Source organism: Zea mays, chromosome 4, assembly GCF_902167145.1.
Source record: "Zea mays cultivar B73 chromosome 4, Zm-B73-REFERENCE-NAM-5.0, whole genome shotgun sequence".
Classification (NCBI taxonomy): domain Eukaryota; kingdom Viridiplantae; phylum Streptophyta; class Magnoliopsida; order Poales; family Poaceae; genus Zea; species Zea mays.
The window spans coordinates 180,332,120-180,345,876 of NC_050099.1; the positions used below are offsets into that span (position 1 = coordinate 180,332,120).

The 13,757-nt window shown below is 53.9% G+C and overlaps 3 protein-coding genes and 1 long non-coding RNA gene across 4 annotated transcripts; 1 reads left to right on the forward strand and 3 right to left on the reverse strand.

The window, feature by feature from the left end:
• Nucleotides 1-936: 936 nt before the first annotated feature.
• On the reverse strand, nt 937-1,838 carry LOC103655721 (uncharacterized). The gene has a single exon (XM_008682427.2). The coding sequence runs from the start codon at nt 1,834-1,836 to the stop codon at nt 937-939; it is 900 nt and encodes a 299-aa protein (XP_008680649.2). The 5' UTR covers nt 1,837-1,838.
• Nucleotides 1,839-2,208: 370 nt separating this feature from the next.
• On the reverse strand, nt 2,209-2,450 carry LOC103654186 (uncharacterized). The gene is made up of 2 exons (XR_565947.2): nt 2,401-2,450; nt 2,209-2,311 (listed from the first exon to the last, which is right to left on the reverse strand). It is a non-coding gene; the product is annotated as an uncharacterized lncRNA (long non-coding RNA).
• A 1,491-nt stretch (nt 2,451-3,941) lies between these two features.
• LOC109946070 (mitogen-activated protein kinase kinase 5) lies at nt 3,942-6,297 on the forward strand. The gene has a single exon (XM_020552734.3). The coding sequence runs from the start codon at nt 4,205-4,207 to the stop codon at nt 5,297-5,299; it is 1,095 nt and encodes a 364-aa protein (XP_020408323.1). The 5' UTR covers nt 3,942-4,204; the 3' UTR covers nt 5,300-6,297.
• Nucleotides 6,298-8,749: 2,452 nt separating this feature from the next.
• LOC107546768 (Protein kinase protein with adenine nucleotide alpha hydrolase-like domain) lies at nt 8,750-12,022 on the reverse strand. Its single transcript, NM_001322847.1, has 6 exons — nt 11,707-12,022; nt 11,499-11,593; nt 11,275-11,396; nt 10,915-11,148; nt 9,185-10,787; nt 8,750-9,111 (listed from the first exon to the last, which is right to left on the reverse strand). The coding sequence occupies exons 1-6, from the start codon at nt 11,885-11,887 to the stop codon at nt 9,025-9,027; spliced, it is 2,322 nt and encodes a 773-aa protein (NP_001309776.1). The 5' UTR covers nt 11,888-12,022; the 3' UTR covers nt 8,750-9,024.
• Nucleotides 12,023-13,757: the final 1,735 nt, after the last annotated feature.

A 13,757-nucleotide genomic window follows, 5' to 3' on the forward strand; every position in this document is an offset into this window, starting at 1 on the left:
CTCTGTTTAAGTCTAGAGACAAGGATAACAAGTCATTCCAATTTATGCATTGCTGGAACATATTGCGTAATCAACCAAAGTGGCATGAGAAGCGAAAACAGATGGAGGAAATCAAAAAAGTTTCACATAAAAAGCGAAAGACAAATGTGGATTCTATTCCTGGCATTTGCACTCAAATATCCGAGGATTCAAGCAACTGTAATATTGTTAATGAGAATACAAGGGCAGAGGATGAACCTCCTAAAAGGCCAAGTGGAATAAAAAAACTAAAGAAGCACAACGTCGAAGTGGATCCGATTCTTACTTGGAGGCTTCTAAGCATTTCTGGGATAAAAAGAAAGAGTTGGATGCTGAAAAAGAAAAGAAAAAAGAGGATAGATTCCAACTAGCATATGAAATAGAGAAAGAGAGGCTTCAGCTTGATCAAGTAAGAGCACACACCGAACAGCTAAAGGCTGCTACAGAACAAGTACGGGCTGCGAATGAGGCAAAAACTCTAGAGGTAAAGGAAAGTGAGGTACAGATGAAGAAAATGTTAGAGGAAGAAAGGATTATGACAGTGGACTTATCCTCCATGCCTGATCACCTTCAACAGTTCTACAAAAATTTACAAAGTCAAATTACCGAACGCCATGTTTCTAAATGAGGTGGTTCTTTATCTTCACAGAATACAAGTTCTGTATTGACATGAGAGCTAGTTCTGAATAAAGGTGCTTGTGTCTAGTGACAGTTCACCTAGTTCTGAATAAAGATGCTTGTGTCTAGTGATAGTTCACATATTTATGAATACAGGTGCTTCCGTTTAGTGCTACAATATTGTTTCGTATTTGTTTTTCCATAACTTTTCAATATAAATTTGGAACATCCTTTTTATTACAATACCTCCGATTGTTTATTACAACAACTAAAAAATACAAAAATTGGTTGCAACTGTTTTCAATACTGATCAGAATGATGTTGCCAAAGGTGCTCGACAAGGTCCTGTTGCAGCTGATGATGAGTTTCTTTGTCCCTGATTTTTCGATGTGTCTCTATAAATTCGTCCAAATCGGGATGTTGATCATGGGAAGGCTGCGCATTATCGCCACCATCTTGAAAACGTCCATCAGGGTCGACTTCACCCTCGTCTTCAACAATCATGTTATGCATAATAACACATGCTTTCATTATGTCGCCTAATGTTTCCTGATCCCAAAAACGAGCCGGTCCACGAACAATAGCAAAACGGGATTGTAAAACTCCAAATGCACGTTTAACATCCTTCCGTACAACTTCTTGGGCTTTAGCAAAATATTTTCGCTTATTCCCTTGTGGTTCTGGTATAGTTTTCACAAAGGTTGCCCACGATGGATATATACCGTCAGCTAAATAGTAACCCATGGTATAGTCATGTCCATTGATGTTGTAGTAAACTTGTGGAGCTTGGCCTTCAGCAAGTTTTGAAAACAGTGGTGACCGGTGAAGAACATTGATATCATTGTGCGACCCAGGCAAACCAAAAAATGCATGCCAAATCCATAGATTTTGTGAAGCAACAGCTTCTAATATAATTGTAGGCTCATGTAAATGGCCTGAATACATGCCGTGCCATGATGAAGGACAATTCTTCCACCTCCAATGCATACAATCTATAGAACCAAGCATTCCTGGAAATCCTCTTTCTTGTCCAATTGCAAGTAACCGAGATGTATCCATTTCATTAGGTGCTCTCAAATATTCATCCCCAAACACTTTAATAATTGCCTTCACGAACTTTTTCAGACTCTCTATAACCGTACTTTCTCCGATACGAACATACTCATCTGTAGCATCCGCAGCTACTCCATATGTTATCATACGAAATACCGCAGTGACTTTTTGGAAACAACTTAATCCAGGTGTACTGGCTGCATTGAACTTGAACTTGAAGTAGTCATCATGATCTTCTACAGCAGCCATTATACGTTTAAATAGATCGCGACTCATTCTATACCTGTTCAACGAAAATATGAATAGTTAAATAATTTACGCATGATCCAAAATAGATAAACAAACGATAATTATACCAACCTTCGTCTGAAATCAGTTAAGCTAAATGTAGAATTGCCCGCTAAGTAATCTTGATACATTCTTGCATGTCCTGCTTGTCTGTCTCGAAATTTAACTAAATGTCCGGGGATAGACCCACCATGCTTTCTTTTACTGTGTGAAGGCTGATGAAAGATATGATACTCGGCGAAACTAATTTCGTCATCATCGTCTGATGACGACTCATTCAATTGCAACAGTGATTGTCGAATATTCATGGCTCTGTGGCTGAGCCAGATGAAACCTAATCACATGTACTCTGATTAAATGGACTGGTCGGCTCCGCATGATTTAATCGACAACAAAAACAATAATCAATACAAGTGGTCTCACATGAGCTTTCCGGCGTCGACCTGGAATAATCAGCAGCGCCTGGGGAAAAAAAATCAACGCCACCACTGTACGCCAGGACGTCTGCACGTTTGGTGGCGGCGCAGGAAGAGATGGCAGCGCAGGAAGGTTGAGATGGCAGGTACAGGTACGTACGACATTTGTGGGACTTTATGGATTTAAATTTTGAGAAAATCTTGGGATCTGTTGGAGATGGTACCCATAGAATGGAATTAAGAGATTTAGGGAGATCCTTATTCTCTTGTATTGGGAGATTATTTTTTGGGCTCTCTTGGAGATGCTCTAAGGAACTTCTAGATTTTTATATAAGTTTTCATGATTTTATGATTTTTTTTAGATTTTAAATTTTTTAACCGAAATCTTCGAATAATCTCGGCGGTTTTTATTCTGGCGCGTAGCGAGAACGGGAAAAGTAGCGATAAACTGCCAAGAACTCGTCGGGATTTGAAACCATGCTCACAACGCACTCTAAAGTCCTAGTGACTTTTGGCGCTAGTGATCATTGATCATTAAAGTGAGTTGATTGAAGATACTTTATTTGCTATAAAATAGACTTCTTTGGAACATGATGTGAATTCTACGCGGTTAGGGGTCATATCAATTAGCTTATTTGTTTTCGTGTTAGGTTGTAGTCTATTCGTCTTACGATATACGTCTTATAGGCTGTATACGGAGAGCGATGGTTTCATGTATTCTTTACAACCAGTGAACTTTGCTTATGTAGCAAAGATTGACGGTTGTTGGCAATGTTTTTTTTTTTTTTGCGCCAACAATTCACACGGTGTTGCTGCAGCGGCGTCAAGGCCGAATGGGAATGGGATTCGGATTTGATCCCTTCGCTAGAGGAAGGGCGCGTGGAACGAACGCCTCTGCACTGCAATCTCCGACACCACCAGTGTAGCTGTAGCATGGTAGGAAATAATCAAGCGCATGGGAATCCCGAGGCGGCGTTTATCTATCGCGGAGGCCGAGATCCACGTGCCGCGTGAGACCGCAGTTAATATGTTTCTGTGAATCTCGATGCTGCATGGAGGCCGTGGCGTAACTAGTAGCCGGATTTCTACCGTGCCGTGCCGTGCGGGTGAAATCACGAGCCAGCGTCCAAAATGCCAAATCACTGGCTCGGCTACCGAGCCGCTGTACATTCGCTGAAACCTCATGCTACTATTTTCTTTTGTCTGCCGTCACGGACTCACTGCGACGTGGGACCCAAAGACCAGGCGGAGATGACAAACGTGAGCGGCAGCCGGCAGGCAGATGTTGCAGCACTACAGCGGCGCGCGCCGGGTTTTTATTATTATAATACCGTATCTAAAATTACCGCTTTGTAATATACTAATAGATGAATTGAAGTTTAAAACAAAAGGTGGAATATGAGTTGCCAATGTGGGATAAGGGAGCCGCTTGAGATAGCGTTACTAACGCATAGCCGGAATGTACTGCATGTTCACCGTACTTATGGCTCGCATCGTCACTGTTTTGTGTTTCTTTTCGCTCTGATCCAGCTCATCGTCTATAAAAAACACTCGTCCCTCTCGTTGCCCCGACCCGACCTCCGCCTCTGCCTGCTCCTCCCGCTTTCCTCCCAGCTCCCATCCCCGCAAGCCCAAACGCGACGCGACGCAACGCCACGCGAACGTGACGGGAGCGAGCCACCCGAATCCACCAGACCACGCGCAGCCGTCACGCCCGGGCGCTTCTCCCCCCCCGACCCCGTCCTCCCGTTTGGCGTCTCTCTCTCTCCGTCGCGCGCGCCACGCGAACGGCACCTAGGCAAGGGGGCGCGATGAGGCCGGGCGGGCCGCCGAACTCGCGGGCGCTGCAGCAGCCGGGCACGCCGGGGCGGTCGCGCCGGCGCCCGGATCTCACGCTGCCGCTGCCGCAGCGCGACCTGGTCTCCCTCGCCGTGCCCCTGCCCCTGCCGCTGCCGCTGCCGCCGTCGTCCGCGTCGTCGTCGGGCTCGCTGTCGGCGCCGGCGTCGCTCGGAGGGCCGAGCCCAGGCCCGCCGCCGCAGAACCCAGCGTCGCTGGGCGCGCCCACCCCGCCGGCGAACCCGCCGCCGCTGTGCGAGCTGGAGCGCGTGCGGCGCATCGGGAGCGGCGCCGGCGGGACGGTGTGGATGGTGCGGCACCGCCCCACGGGCCGGCCCTACGCGCTGAAGGTGCTGTACGGCAACCACGACGACGCGGTGCGGCGGCAGATCACGCGCGAGATCGCCATCCTCCGCACCGCCGAGCACCCGGCCGTGGTGCGGTGCCACGGCATGTACGAGCAGGCCGGGGAGCTCCAGATCCTGCTGGAGTACATGGACGGCGGGTCCCTCGAGAACCGCCGCATCGCCGACGAGCGCTTCCTGGCGCACGTGGCGCGGCAGGTGCTGTCGGGGATCGCCTACCTCCACCGGCGCCACATCGTGCACCGCGACATCAAGCCCTCCAACCTGCTCATCGACTCCGGGCGCCGCGTCAAGATCGCCGACTTCGGCGTGGGCCGCATCCTCAACCAGACCATGGACCCCTGCAACTCCTCCGTCGGCACCATCGCGTACATGAGCCCCGAGCGCATCAACACCGACCTCAACGACGGCGCCTACGACGGCTACGCCGGCGACATCTGGAGCTTCGGCCTCAGCATCCTCGAGTTCTACATGGGCCGATTCCCGCTGGGCGAGAACCTGGGCAGGCAGGGCGACTGGGCCGCGCTCATGTGCGCCATCTGCTACTCCGACTCGCCGCAGGCGCCGCGCACCGCCTCGTCGGACTTCAAGGACTTCATCAGCCTCTGCCTCCAGAAGAACCCAGCGAACCGCCCGCCCGCGATGCGGTTGCTGCAGCACCCGTTCGTGGCCCAGCCGCCGCTGACCGCCGGCCCGCCGTCATGATCGATCGATCGATTGACTGATTGATTCCTCCCCATCGCGATCCAACTGGGGCGGCGGCGGCTGGATTCATCTCTCTCCTCACCTTTGGATGCTTGGTTGCCTGATTGGTTGGATGGCCGTGAGATGTGGGACCTAGGGACGTTCTTCCTTCCTAGCCATTTTGGGAAATTCAGGCCTCCGCCACAGCAATCATCACCGCATCATCCATTGTTGTCGCCAGGAATTATAAGTTATCGTCTTAGCACTTGTTCTCCTTTCAATGTTCATGTTCTCTTCCAGATGATAATCATATAATATGGGGTTGTTAAGAAGAAAAAGAAGAAGAAGAAAACCATCGCGTTTCATGATTTTGTAATACATACTACTGCCATCTCTCACAGCTAGTCACTCGGTGGGCTGGAAATGGAGGGAGTAGCTGGGTGGCTGGTGGTGACCCAGCTCCCCTCAATCAAGCTCTCCTGGTGGTGGAGGCGATGATTGACAAGCATCGGCACGGCACGGCAGCCTTGATGCTGGCTTCTTGGATTCTGCAATCCTGGACGGAATGACGGACGGATGAAATCTCCCTCGTCCCATTTTTTTTAAACCCAGAAAAAGGGTGGAGTGAGGAAAAGACGGACCGAATCTTGGAAACGAGAACCAAATCATCTCCGCGTTGGTGCGGTGGTCTGCGGAACCAATCATCTCCCTCGCTCTGTTCGTCTGAATCGTCTTGCTGTGTGCCAGAAGCCGAGAACGGATGGTCGCCAGGTAAAGCACACTCCCTCGCGACGAGAGCTGATCACCGATGGCTGGGCTGATGATGTTTACTCTTTTTTTATGGCTCTGCCGTTTGCTTCTTTTGGGCCTGCGATTGCGAGACAGCGAGAGGCGCCGCCGCTTTGGAGGGACGGTCATTTTTAGGCATCCCTTGCCTTGGCGTCCTATTTTTTTTTTTTCTTCTTTAGTACAGCGAGAGGTCATTCTTCGGCATAATTTATCTTATGATTGTTGAAACATGAGGAACATTGCCACGAAGTAACCTCCTTGGTCATTCGGTTTTAGTCATCACGATTCACGGGAGAGGAGGGGGCATGTGGACGTATGGGAATGGCGTGACGCGTGACGTGAGCCACACATTCCAGCACTGCCAGGTGGGTCCAGGAGGCATTGTCTGACTGGTGCGGCGGCTGCGCCTGCCTATGGAGGCCCTGGCCCGCCGGGGATAGTGTATGAATAGCATGAACAGCGCGTGCTTCTTTTGCTCGCAGTGAATGCAGACACACAGAGAGAGAGAGAAGACACACACACACCCCCTCCTCGTGCCGTGTCCTCGCGTGACGTGTGCGCCGGCCGACATGCGGCGCGATGATGTGTGCTGCGCCAGGGCTCGACAGTTTCCATTGCAGGAGTGCAGGACGGAGAGATGCCTCTGCGGCTTCGCTTCAGCCCGTTCGCTGAACTTTTTATTCACACTTGTTTCTACTACTTGTAAAATGTAGCAGTCCGTCCGCTGGCTGGTAAATGCGTGGCGCGGTTCTCCGATACGAATCTCGAATCCAAGCAATGGTGCCACAAACACAAACGGTTGGATCTACTGCCAGTAGATAGCTGCTGTGGTGTGGTCTGATCCGCGCCGTGCGCTGCCGTCGCGTCACTGGATGGATTTTTTGTACTGCCAGAGGTGGCGCGAGAAAAGTCCACAACAAGTCCGTGAAAGGTGGCGCTGGCGCGTACATACGCTACGCCTAGTGTATCCAGATCCATATCTGCAGGCCGGATCCAGCATGGTCTTTTTTTGCCGTTCCGTTCCATGGTTACGCCGCCGCCGCGCACGCCGGCCACACGGGCTGCCTCGCCGCTGAATGGAGGGACCGAGGGAGGGAGAGAGAAGGGGGACCGGAGGAAGAAAGGAAACGGGGCAACTCGAAGCAGCGGCGGCGCAGCGCAGCAAAAGGTGCCTCCTCTCACATGGCCCGGTGGCAGCGCATCCATCATGTCCAAGGAGCAGAAGGCCTAGCCTGCCTGTCGCGCTGCCCTGCCACTGTTTGGAAGTTTCGCCCCGGCGACGCATCGTCCGTGTCAGCGTATCTACAGTGAGCCCCCATTGGTGCGTGTTGGCTGCGTCATGGGAATCGCGAATTGGCGCGGGGCCCAGACACAGCCGCAGGAGGGGCGCAGGCATGATTCCTTCTGTGCTGCAGTATGGCCAGGACCGAATAGGGATGGGGCGAGCCGGCACTTTTGCAGGGCTAGTAGTATATAGCATCTTCAAAAGCTCTTTACTAAAAAAAACAGTACTAATCGTTAAACAAAGGATCACGCTAAACGAGGGAAAACAATGCAAACTCTCTCTCTTTTTTACATTTTATATCAACTATATCATATAGTCCAAATATTTATGTTTTTTATCATCATTTTTTTAAAATGCGGAGTTAGCTTTGATCTGAGCCATGTGTCTCCGGTGCTGAGGCTGAGTACTGCCGTGCCAATGGGCGTTTGGGACCTGGAGCCTCGGCCGCCGCGCGCGCCTCGGATCCCTACGCGCCGCCCCAAAGCCCAGAGGTCGGCTAGGCAACGTCCACATCGCATCGGCACCGGGGCGTGGCCCCTGCTAGTCTGCTACGAGGAGTAGACGTGGGACATCCTCGTGTGTTCCCCGGCGACGCATTCATGGCTGCTGCTGCTGGCCGGGCTCGTAAAAGCCGCGAGCCTCCGCACCTTGTTCCGGCAGCCGGTGCACGGGCGGCGCATGGCGCTGCGGCAGCCCGGCAGGCCACAGGCCGGGGGACCAGCCGACCAGGCTAGGATCTGGAGCTCGGTCACATGACAGCCATGCCCGTGCCACACGGTGGCCCTGAGCAGCAAGGGCTGTACTGTTCGTAGCCTGGGCACCGTGCCAGGCACGGCCGCACAGCGTGTTCGCTTGGCACGTTCCACGTGGTCACCGTGTCTCCTCTCCGCTCCCCCCGGCGCGCAGAGAGCAAAGCCGTGAAAGGTTGTGGCCTGCAATCGGCGTGGCCAGCCGGTAGGGTCGCGTTCGCGTCTCGGCTTTTGCCGGCCTGAGGTACGCCGAATTGAACCCTCCTGCCCTCCGTCCGCTGCGTGTGGCGAAGGAGGAGACAGTTCCACTGGTCCTGTTTGAGCCGCAAGCAAAGGCTGCGCCGCTTGGCAGCGCGCGCCTGGCCGCGGCTTGTTCAGAGTCCAGAGTTCAGACAGGCCGGCCGGTGACTCTGACTCTGACGGGGGGCGAGGCAGCGCGCGTGTCGCGTCAAACCATGTGCAAGCTGGATGACAGACAGTCTCAGCAAAAGTCACGTCTAATGAAACCGTGTTTCGCTGCGTCGGACAGACGAACGACATGGTCGCCGCCTCGCCAGACAGTCCAGCATCATGATCAGTACACATCTTGCGACGCGAATTTCAGAACGACTTTCGGGAGGAACCGTCAGTACCGATCTTTGGTCTTTGACATTCTTCAGTCTGCGTTTACACAAATTCACATGTTCTTTTTTTTTCTTTCTTTCTTGTTTTGGTTTGAAGAAACTACACACTGCACGGTCACAACTTTACTGCCACAACAAACTATGCACTGCACCATTGGCATTGCCATGGCACGCTCTGCTTCTGCCAGCTCTGCATTGGTTAACAGCACTCGCAGTCCATTCAGCAGACCAAGAGACCGTTGCTGCATGCACTGCTCCATGGCGGCGACGGGCTGGTGTCTCAGATGCGCTCGCGATCTCTCAGTTGTAGTTGGACCTCCATGGAGCCATGGCTGACTGGCTCGCGTTCGAGACGTGGTGCGGCCGCGTCGGGTCGCTCGCCGCGTCCTGGAATGGATTCGATTAGCCGTCAGAGGAAACGACGATTCTGCAAGGAAGAACTAGGAGTGGCTTTAATTACGTGTCGTGGCTGCGAATAGGGGTTGCCGTGGAAGGCGGAGGAGGAGCTGTGCATGCCGCCGCGGCCGCTCATGGTCGTGCAGGAGTCCATGCTGTCCTCGCCGAGCGCGCGCAGGCGGTTGAGCTCGGGGAGCACGACGGTGGCGAGGTCGGGGCGGTCCTTGCGCCGGAGCTCGCAGCAGCGGAGGGAGACCTCGGCGAAGCGGTGCGCCTCGTCCATTGGCCAGTCGTGGACGGCCGGGTCGAGGAGGTCGGCGAAGGTGCCGCGCTCCAGGGCGCGCCCGACGTGGTGCGTCAGCCCCATGGGGGAACGCGCCGTGACCAGCTGCAGCAGCATCACGCCCAGCGAGTACACGTCCGACTTCACCCCCAGCATGCCCGTCTGCTGGTACTCCGGGTCGATGTAGCAGAAGGTGCCCGCCGCCGACGTCATGTGGCACTGCGTCACGTTGTCCGCCACCGACGCCGGCACCAGGCGCGCCAGCCCGACGTCGCTGATCTTGCTCACGTAGTTGCGGTCCAGGAGGATGTTGCCCGGCTTGAGGTCGCGGTGCACCAGCGGCTCCGGCTTGGCCTGGTGCAGGAACAGGAGGCCCGTCGCGATCTCCGCCGCGATGCGGAACCGGTGCTGCCACGGGAGCACCGGCCCGCCGCCGCCGCGGTGGAACAGGCAGTCGTCCAGGCTGCCGTTGGCCATGTACTCGTACACGAGGCAGCCGTACTCGGGGCAGGCGCCCAGGAGGAGCACCATGTTGGGGTGGCGGATGCAGCTCAGCACCTCCACCTCCTGCTGGAACTGCGACCGCCCCTGCGCCGCGTCGGGGCGGAGCACCTTGATGGCCACCGGCGTGTGGTCCAGGTGGCCCTTGTACACGGGGCCGTACCCGCCCTCGCCCACCTTGCGGGCCTCGTTGAAGCGGTCGGTGCCGATCTCGATCTCCTCGATGGTGTACCTGCGGTACCGGACCGCCGACTCGCGCGCCCCGGCGGCCATGGACCGGAGCCGCTCCTCGGCCTCCTTGAGCGCCTTCATCTCCGCGCTGATCCGCTTCTGCGCCTCCAGGTCCGCCAGCCGCTGCGACGCCTCGGCCGCCTCGATGGCCGCCCTCGCCTTGGCCTTCTCCTGCTCGATGAGCGCCATGGCCGACTCCTCCGTCAGCCGCGTCTCCTGCGACCGCTGCTCCTCGTCCATCTTCCAGCGCTGCAGCTCCAGCGCCTTCTGCTTCGCGCTCAGCGCCTCCTTGCACGCCGTGCTGTACATGTCCATGGTCTGCTTCAGCTCCAGCCGCAGCCGCTTCATCTCCGCCTCCATCTCGTCCGGAGGCTGCGAGCACCAGGAGGAGGTGCTGGTCTGGGAGTGCGACGTGCTGTCGTTGCCGAACGAGTCGCCCCACCGGCTGGGCGTGCGCGACGCCTCGAAGCTGTGCTGCTGCTGCTGGTCCACGCCGTCCGACCCGCTGGACAGCCGCGGCGGGTACCGCTCCGTGCTCCTGCGGGGGGCGGACCCGATGAACGATATGTCCGACGACTCCGGCAGCGAGAAGTCCGGGAACGCCTTCCGCGCCGACCCGGCGCTGTGCCCCGTCGTCCTCGCGAACGGCGACCTGTGCATCCGCCGGCCGTGCACGCCACAGCGACAGGGGTGTCACTCTCACTCCAATCCATCACAATGTTCGATCGGGTTGCATTGCATCCGTACGCGTGGCCACAAGATAGTAAGCAGTAGCTTACATGATGTGGTTGTCTTGAACCGCTGGAGGCGGAGGCGGAGGCGTCCATTTCTGCGCGTGCACCGGCTCTGGTTCCGGCTTGGGCCCATGGATCATGGTCCGGAGCGGCGACACTGCCGGCGCCTGCCGGACGGCCTGCCGCACCGACGTCACCTTGCCGCCCTTGGAGACGACGTACACGGTGCAGAAGTCGGGCGCGGACTTGGAGATGGTGTTGCAGATTTCCGCCTTGAACCTTCATTCACAAACCAAACCAGGCCTGGATAGCGTCGCGATGCTTGACGAGGAACGGTGCGACGATGGATCGATCGGACACGTATGCATCGGCACAGGACGGCCATTGAGTCAGTCGCCCACTCACCTGACGAAGCCGCCCCTAGCGCTAGCGCCGACGACGAGCTTCTCTACGGCGCCGTGCGCGGCGAACTCGACGACGGACTTGGCCACGTCGTGGTCGTCCAGCACCACGTCCTTGCAGTGGATCTGCATATATGCGGCACACACAGGTACAGGCATCGTGAAATCGCACCGTGGTGCAACAGCAACACTGCTGCTACGTTTGATGTGGTGCAGTGCGTTGCGTACGTCTTTGCGCGTGCAGAAGCAGCGGAATGGGAGGAAGAGGTCCTTCATCTGCGGGTCCGTCGGCTGCTTGTACCCGGCGGCGTCCGCCACCCCACCTGCACGCACAGGCACAGGCACATGCACACGCACGCCGTCGTCAGAAACACACGGGAACGAAGCTGACATGGACGATGCTCGCCGCGGCATGGAGATGAAGGATGGTGCTCGCCCGAGGTGCCTTTGGTGTTGACGTGCACGAGGACGATGGTCTGGCCCCTGTGGGCGAGCGTCTCGGTGGCGTACTTGAGGGCGTTCTGGCTGTTCTTGTCCTTGTCGATGCACACCGCCACCAGCGGGTAGCTGCCGCCGCCGGTCTCGCCGCTGTCCTTCCCGTCGCTGTACCTGCCCATTGTGCTTCTGCCGCTTCTAATGCACGCAGAGCACTATATGGATTGGTGGATTTTGACCTCCTATGTGTAGTATATGTTCTAGGCTATATTTCTACGATCCTGACGCTAGCGATTCATCCCCTCGAAGGTCTCGGGGAGGGAAGGCGATCAGAGGAGGATTTCGGGGGGCATCTCTTTTAGACTTCTACTCTTGTTCCCTGACCTCTGTTGACTATAATTAGAGCGGTTTCAGAATTGACGGGCAGCCACCAGTTATACCCTTTTTCCCATTTTCTGCCAAGGAGGTAATTAGATGTTGGCGCACACGTGACACGTGATGGCAACACATGAGACTGGCATAAAAGTACATCTTATTTCAGCAGAGCAACGGACAAACTTTTAGATTGTTCGATAGCGTTGTTTGAGCATCTCCAAAAACTAGCTAAATAGCTTCTCAAACTAAATTTTAGCTAATTAATAGCATAATAGCTCTCCAACAGAGTAGTCATTTAACTTGCTAAGCTATCTGACTCTCTAAATTAACTCTTTCACTAGTCAAATTCAGTTAGCAACTCTCGCTAGAAGCTAAATTGCATTTTAAAGAGTTTGTTGGAATAAGATGTTATATATAGAGTTTAATATTTATGGACAGATAAATAAAAAGCCAAATAGAGAGTAAAAAATAAAGAGTCTGTTGGAGATGCTATAGATGCACATTTTGCTAAAAATTGCATTATCAAGCTAATTTTACAGTACTAACACATACACATTTACGTTGCCACCAGCAACATGTACAGGTCGAGTACGAACATGCTGATCCGCTGATGCCAATTATCTAACTAGTGTGCATAACAACCCATATAAAATATTAATGAACTCCTCAAGACGGATTCGCCGAAGACAGCCATTATCTTCTACTCCCTCTGTTTTAATTTATAATTCATTTAATTTTTTTCGAATAAGATAAGCCAACCAAACTTATGGTAAAAAAGTCAAACAAATTATAAATTAAAACGAAGGTGATATGTGAAAGGGAATTAGGCTTACACCTTTTTCCTAATTCATTTTGGTGGTTGAATTGTCCAACACAAATAATTGGACTAACCAGTTTGCTCTAGTCTATGAGTTTTACAGGTGCCAAAGGTTCACAATAAGCCAATAAAAAGACCAAGAAAGGGTTCAAACAAAGAGAGCAAAAGACAACCCAAAGGCACCCTGTTCTGGCGCACCGGACAGTGTCCGGTGCACCAGGGAACTCGAAGCTGAACTTGCCACCTTCGGGAAAATGGGAGGCCGCTCCGCTATTATTTACCGGACTGTTCGGTGACGCACCAGACAGTATCCGGTGTCACACCGAACTGTCCGGTCTGCCAGCGGAGCAACGACTACTTCGTGTCAACGGTCGTCTGCAAACGCATTCAATGCGCTACAGTACACGCCAGAGTCAGAGCACACGCAGTTGGCGCACCAGACAGTCTACAGGACCTGTCCGGTGCACCACCGGACAACCCAGAGGCCCCCACCAGTCAGAGCTGCAACGGTCAGAACCCAACGGCCGGGTGACGTGGCTGGCGCACCAGACTGTCCGGTGCGCCATGCGACAGCAGCCTTCCAACAGCCACTTTTTGGTGGTTGCGGCTATAAATACCCCAACCACCCCACATTCAATTGCATCCAAGTTTTTCACCTTCAACACATTACAAGAGCTATAGCATTCAATTCTAGACACAACCAAAGAGATCAAATCCTCTCCCAAGTCCGGAATCACTCCAAATCAAATAGTGACTAGAGAGAGCGACATTTGTGTTTATTTGAGCTCTTGCGCTTGGATTGCTTCTTTTCTTTCTCATTTTTTCTTGTGATCAAACTCAATTGTAACCGAGGCAAGAGA